At 40.4% G+C, this 7,712-nt stretch overlaps 1 protein-coding gene across 1 annotated transcript in view; it reads left to right on the top strand.

Moving 5' to 3' along the window:
• Positions 1-875: 875 nt before the first annotated feature.
• stox1 (storkhead box 1) overlaps positions 876-7,712 on the top strand; it is a 37,061-nt gene continuing 30,224 nt past the window's right edge. Inside the window, exon 1 of the mRNA XM_084161027.1 lies at positions 876-1,379. Coding sequence (XP_084017153.1) covers positions 1,046-1,379 — 334 coding nt within the window. The 5' untranslated portion in view covers positions 876-1,045. The remainder of the gene's footprint in view (positions 1,380-7,712) is intronic.

The following is a 7,712-nucleotide window of genomic DNA, read 5'->3' as shown; positions in this document are numbered from 1 at the left end:
TTGCATGTACGTTCCATGTACCAAAACTAAAGAACTATGGCACCATTTTGCAAAAATATTCTTATCGGCATCAAATTATTTGTCTGTTGGAAGCAAGTAACCCCGAGCAACACAGTGAGTTTCCCTTCTGTAAAAGACCTAGCCCTCAACAAAAGTTGCTTTCAAGCCTGGCTCTGAGCTATCCCGTGTTCTTTCTGATGTAGCAACCATTTATAAGAAAAACCTTGAACAGGAACCAAGTGTTTTACAAGGAAGCCTTGGAGCTGGTCTGATGCCAAACCCTACCCTGCACTACTGATGTATTCTGAACAAACAAGATCTGTGTTGTGTATTCTGTGAGCAACGGCATTTGTACATATCTTTTCTTTCATAAAGTCTTGCATTCATGATATTATGGAGCCTACACAATTAAATGACTAAGAACTGTTTAATATGATTGACTTCAGGAAAGCCTCTTGGTAGGCCCAATTTCCATGTCATCCAGAATATAATTTTGATACCAGCCCTAATTAATTAGACATACATGTGCTATTATGTAACGTGTTAAATAATTACATTGTAAGAGGTTTATTATAAGCAACATGTCAAGTGTATGTGGGTTTAGAGTGCTCTCGTGTATAAGGACAGCCTTAGCCTACATAATATGCGCATTATTATTATTATTATTATTATTATTATTATTATGCCAATGCGTATGTCATAGACCGTATATAGGTAAAAGTGGAGATACGCACCTGTCTGTCAGTTTCCAGTTGAATTGAAATTCAATAGCCAACCTGAGACTACTTTTATTAGCCCTGTCACAACTAGCGGATCCCTCCGCCTCCTCTGCCAGAGTCACCACTGGTTACCTTGGAAGCAGGAGAAAGTACCCCAGTCTGCGCTCTGCTCAGCTCACTTGGCACAGCTCCGACTGACACTGTCGGAATGTTTTACAAATTCTAGCGTTCCAAGGAGATTTGGGGGGAATATGTGCTTCGTTCTGTGATGATGTCTGTAGCATGACATTTCTCTCCTATAATCGAGCGAATCGGAGATAACGAAAATGTCACAACAACAGCGAATCATCCAACTGTCTACCGCCTCGCTCGCGCTGGTCTTCTGCAAGGAAGAGGAGAGCTCGAGAGTCACGGGTGGAGGGAAATACAACGCGAACAGTGCGAGTGGTCAGGAGATTTTTACGGATTTCAAAGCGCAAAATCTGCGCAGTTTTTGGAACAAAAGACTTGTGAAAGCTGTAGCTGAAGTTTACTTCCACGGATGGATGGAGAATTTAGTCCTGTTCGTCCATGGGAATGCCAACAACCTAGAGGTGTTGAGGGAAGCTTGGATGCGCAGAGCGCTGAGGTCACCCAAAGGGTTTGTCATCAAAGCAGTGGGTATGTACCCTAATTATTATTCTACCATTATTATTTATCATGTTTTTGTTTATTTGTAGATGACATGTCTGAGAACATGTTGCCTGTTCAAAAAAAATATATGAATGGCCATTGCCATCATGGCGCACAATAAATGAGGATTTTCTTTCATAAGAAAATGATCTAACCCTATTGATAAGTATTGACTTGACTCCCCGCTCACCAGAATTTCTATAGGGACTCTTTGGGAAATACTTTGTTTACACAGCACTTAGCCTCGAGAGAGAAAATGTGTTGGATATAGGCTAATGAAAATAAAAGCCTGAGACACTGTCAATGGGCGAGTGATCAACAGGCGGCATTCTGCCTTCTCCCTACAGTTTTCAGCGATTAGTTTCGCCCACGACTGGCTCATGTGAACTACAATCCCGAAGCTGTGTTTTAATGTTTAGAAACGTCAATAATCATCGCTTGCGATACGGCTTTCGAAACATACAGTATGTGGCACTTTCATCAGCGAGAAAGAATCCTTAAAATAAAAAAGATACACACTTACTGTAGCAGTTTTGCACAGTTCCATACAGCTATCTGACCAAACTACACTTCCCGAGTTAGCTTACACACAGGTGTTTGGAGCAAGCTATATAGCAAATTATTCTGCGTTCAGATGCTAGTCGGAACTCGGAAATGTCCAACATGCTAATTGGTTGAAGGTAGCACATGTTTAACTACAACCTATTAGCAAGTCGGACATTTCCGAGTTTCCTAGTTCTGACTAGCACATGAACATGTCAATAGCATAGGTGTTGCGCCTCTCAGCAGTCTGTTTTCGGTAAACAAGCCTATAACATTGAGATATGGCCATGTGAGAACATTAACCCTATAAAGGTGTGTAGTAATTTAACCGTTCGTTTTCTGAAAATTGTTTCTGGGTGATATGAAATATATATGTTCCTTATGTTTTCAAAACCGTACAAAAGCGTTGCGTGTTCACAGCAAGCGTCAGGACTCTTAATACAATTTCCCAGGAAGAAGATGCATTCATCAATACATTTTACATTTTAGTCATTTAGCAGACGCTCTTATCCAGAGCGACTTACAGTTAAGTGAGTGCATACATTTTTCATACTGGCCCCCCGTGGGAATCGATCCCACAACCCTGGCGCTTGCGCCATGCTCTACCAGCTGAGCTACACGGGGCCTAAAAGGCGTTAAAGGGTAGTTAGGGTACCCCATTCAATAGGCCCTAATAGCTCCATGAAGTTTGGGGGTGGGGATGCTGCGATTTTTCTCCGACTGGGGGGATGCATCATTTGTTTTGTGGCCACCCTGAATATGTATATATTGGTTGCTAATACAGGACTAATAAAGGCCCAGTGCACCACTTTTGTGATAAAAAAAAAACGACATGTATTTGAGTGTTTACCAGCATTTGTAATTTAAGTCTGATAATTATCTGTACAAAACAGTTAATCTGATAATACTTGTGGAATATAAAAATACTTGCATGATAAATGCTTTCCAGTTTCTTTAAATACTTTGCAAATGCAACTTATTTCTATGTGAAAACTGAAATGGTCAATTCATTCCTTTTCCATTTATTAGACGCTCTTATTCAGAGCAATTTACAGTAGTGAGTGCATACATTGGCCCTCCTGTAGCTCAGTTGGTAGAGCATGGCGCTTGCAACGCAAGGGTTGTGGGTTCGTTTCCCACGGGGGGCCAGTATGAAAAATGTATGCACTCACTAATTGTAAGTCGCTCTGGATAAGAGCGTCTGCTAAATGACTAAAATGTCAAATACATTTTCATACATTTTCGTATTGGTCCCCTGTGGGAAGTGAACCAACAACCAGGGCGGGTCCTTGCGGTTCTGCCGCCCCCTAAGGGAGACCAAAAAATGCTGCCCCCCCAAAACTAGAATAGTCCCAGTAAACAAAATGACGTTGAAAATACATGTAAAATACATATTTTCCAGATGTTGAAGTTAGAACCAAAATTGAACCTGAATGAAAGGTGAAAATAACTATTTTCCAGGACGTTGAAAAGGCATATTTTCCGGATGTTGAAATGGGGTTCATTTTCGGGTTCTGAATGAAAGTTGAAAATACTTATTTTCCGGATGTTGAAATGGGGTTCATTTTCGGTTCTGAATGAAAGTTGAAAATACTTATTTTCCGGATGTTGATACCCAACTTTATCAGGAGTTATTGTGAGCCTGTTTGCAATATGTTTCCACAGTTGGAAATGCAGAATTATTTTCTTTTTCGCTATGATCAGCTTGTCAAAAATGGACAGATACAAACTTGAAACCACTGTTCATGACAATTGGGTGAAACTCCTGGAAAACAGTTGTGATTGTCCATTTTACTTTGACCTGTCCTGTTTTTAGGAAATGTTGTTAACTTGACAGCAAATTTGTATTTGATTGTTGCATTGTCATACATTTAATCTCCAGCCTGTAGGCTACAGAAAAGGCCACACGCTCTTTCTACCATATCTGCTATATGATTTATGTTGGATGATCTTTTTGACGGAACGTTGGTGGAGCACCCCAGCAATGCGTCTCTCCAACAGCACCCTGAAGAGGCGCACTGGGAATGGACAATATTTTGCACCCCTTCCTTTGACAAAGTGGGCACTGCTTATCACAGGGCGGAATCTACGCTCACCTAAAAAGCCCTTATTCCACTGATTGAGAGAAATTGTCATTGTTTTGGGGCAGAATTATGTGAGGTTTTATGTGTTGTTGTTGGAGGTGCATCTTGGTCAGTTTAGCTGAGAAAATGCCGCCCTCGTCAATCTGCCACCAAAGGCGGGCACCTAATGAGCGGGCCGGCCGTGCCCACAACCCTAGCATTGCAAGCGTCAAGCTCTACCAACTGAGCCACATCATCACATCACCACAAACCACTTGATGTCTCAATGTACTCAATTACTGTATTGTGCATTGTTTTTTTTCATGGTGATGGAAAGTCTACAGGTACAAACTTAGATGACCAGCCTATGTTCAATACAGTAATTAAGTGGTTTGTAATGATGGGAAATTAATACTGCACAAAAAGTGGTTGTTTTCCATGTTATTTGATCAAGAAAAATATTTAATTTGATGTGGATGTTGTGTCTTTGCCCATAACTTTACACCTTTTGATGTAAATGTTTGAGGACAGGGTTTTGTTCTTTCTAGATACCGTTAGTATGACCATTGCAGAGAAAGGGACAGGGCAACAACTCTTACAATTCCAACTATTGAATCCTGCAAGATACTGTTCTTAATTATACAACTACCTTTTTTTTTGCCAAAGCAGAGATGCTGAAATATTTTTTTTGCCCGCACTACAGATGTCTATATTGGTTCGCTAATACTAGTAAAGGCCCAGTGCACTACTTTTGTGGAAAATATTTGTTTAAAAAAATACATTTTTTGTATTCCTTTTTTGTATTTGATTCTGATTTTTCAGGGGGTGCTGCAGCATCCTCAGCATCCGTACTTCCCGCGGCTATCGGTACCTGCCTGTTTCATTCATGTGATTAGTAAACTATCTATTGGATTTGTAACAAAGCTTGAGCCATGATGTCCAATAAACGTCAGCTTGCTAAAAAAACATTGCCTGGTGGTCTTCCGCAGACTTTTGACTGACCAATCAGTGTCGTCTTTCACATTGAAACATTCTGTATGTTTGTCAAAGCCTGTATACAAAAATCTGTACAACCTTAAATAGGCCTCTCTCTCATTAGTTTCGGAAAGCTGTACTTTTTTATCTCTTTCAGGCAGCTATTGTGCATGGCGTTTTGAACATCCATATCATATCTATGACAACATGATCTCATGGGTTGTATAGTGTCAGAAAATACTTGTTGTAATTTTTTCATTTAACTAGGCAAGTCAGTTAAGAACAAATTCTTATTTACAATGACGGCCAATTATGCGCCGCCCTATGGGACTCCCAATCACTGCCAGGTTGTGATACAGCCTGTAATCGAACCAGGGCCTGTAGTGACGCCTCTAGCCCTGAGATGCAGTGCCTTAGACCGCTGCGCCACTCGGGAGCCCATAGTAACTGTAAATGACACCTCTGTGTGGATTTTGGACCTGAATGCTCAGGATATAGGACATACATACAGAGATATCCCTGTCATACCATGACGAAAAGCAGCCAACTTTACCATGTCGTCAAATTTTTGCCGCCTTTTTCTGTATATCTGAACAGTATTGCCAGGAACAAAGCCTGTATTTTATTTCAGCCAACCGAGGCATGAATGCGGTAATATGTTTAAAAGTCCTGCCAACGCCTCAGTATAAAACGTCCCCTTTCATCTCACCCGCTTTGGCACTCATTAAATCATAACATTCTGTTGTTGACCGACATCAAACTTGTCCTTGTCAATCACAAAGCTTCACAGAAATGCTTAAAAATGCATTTATTCTCTCTATTAGAATGTATGTAGTTCTGTCCTTGAGCTGTTCCAGTCTATTGTCACAGAAATGCTTTGGCACTAAGCCTGGGGGAACGCACACTAGAGGTCTTCACGGATCCACCTGTACCCGAATATCTGGGACCCGAGCGGGTCCGGATCCAGAATTCTAAATAATGTCACAGGTCTGAGTCGGATCTGATATGATTATCACGGGTCTCGGGTATGTGTAATTTTAACTGACTTGTCCGGAAGGACCCATACAGACTGCTGCAGGAGAGAGGGAGAGAGAGAAATTGTCATTTATGCTGTTGCTCTTTGCTTTTTACAGTGTTGTCGTCGTCCAATCATAAGTCATCAAAGCGGCAATAGGCTACAGTCATGTGGGTCAAAAGTTAGGAGATATCTAATCAATGGAAGATTAAATTAAAAGTTAAAGAAGAATGATAGGCTACAACAACCAAGAGCCAACAGGTAGGCTGCTACTTTATATTCTGAATGGAGGAGTTGTTGTTTGTAGCAATAGGACGAGAAAGCGCATGCAGCCACAATTAGCCTAGCTAGCTAGCTTAACTAGCTTCTCCCGGTTTGACGCGGTCAAGACAGGTAGCTACTACGTAATCATATTGGATGATAAATAACCTAGCTATGGCAGCTATTAGTCTACTATAGCGTGAGTTGGGTTGGTTGTTTGCTGTCTCTCCCTCCCTGTTCCCCATGTCACTTGCTCACACTCACAGTAGCCTACACACACAGCACAGCCCCTGCTAAAGCGCAGTGGTGTAAAGTACTTAAGTAAAAATAGTACTACTTAAGTAGTTTTTTTTGGGTATCTTTACTATTTATATTTTTGACAACTTTTACTTTTACTCCACTACATTCCTAAATAAAATAATGTACTTTTTACTCCATACATTTTCCCTGACACCCAAAAGTACATTTTGACAGGAAAATGGTCCAATTCACACACTTATCAAGAGAACATCCCTGGTCATCCCTACTGCCTCTGATCTGGCAGACTCACTGAACACAAATGCTTTGTTTGTAAATTGTGTTGGAGTGTGCCCCTGGCTACCCATCAATAAAATAAAAAAAGAGAGAAAATTGTACTGTCTGGTTTGCTTAATACAAGGAATTTTAAATGGTTTTTACTTTTGATACTTAAGTACATTTTAGCAATTCCATTTACTTTTGATACTTAAGTATATTTAAAACCAAATACTTTTAGACTTTTACTGAAGTAGTATTTTACTGGGTGACTTTCACTTTTACCAGAGTCATTTTCTATTAAGGTATTTTTACTTTTACTCAAGTATGACAATTGAGTACTTTTTCCACCACTGCTAAAGCCTCACCTCTCTATCTCTTCTCCCTCGTGCTTTATCAGCTCCGGTTAATAAAGTAGCTTAAAAATGGACTTTTCTGCTGCTTCCCTCACTTTGATCGAACTGGGTCTAGTTGTCCTTGTATACATTTATGCATATTGGTTCCAGATGGGACCCGCAAAGGCCTCTAATGCACACTACCATTTCATATTTTTTTCTGGACTTTGACAGTCAATATTTAAAGGCCCTTATTTAGCTAAGAAATGATGGGTTAATATGCATGCAACTACAAATCGCTAGTAGGCTATCTGTCTTCAGCCCAAATAACTGGTTGATGTTTGAAAGGAGAGAAAGTGTGTGATAGTGTGATCACATTGGCTGGTGATGATACATTACTGCAATATTAGGCCTACTATTTAGCCAACAAATGATGGGTTAATGAATTCGCTTCTTCAGCTACGCATTTTCCAGATGAGCCCATACGCAATTGTGCAAGCCGCTCTGCTATTCCTCTTCTCCCGGAGTCGCAAAAGTGATCACTGGGCGAAAAGGGTCAATATCAGGGGATATCTTTATCTATATATTTCTGGATATCTGACATTTTATTATACAG

Source organism: Coregonus lavaretus, assembly GCF_964263955.1.
Source record: "Coregonus lavaretus genome assembly, chromosome: 1".
Lineage (NCBI taxonomy): Eukaryota > Metazoa > Chordata > Actinopteri > Salmoniformes > Salmonidae > Coregonus > Coregonus lavaretus.
This window is presented reverse-complemented; position numbering and strand designations above follow the sequence as displayed.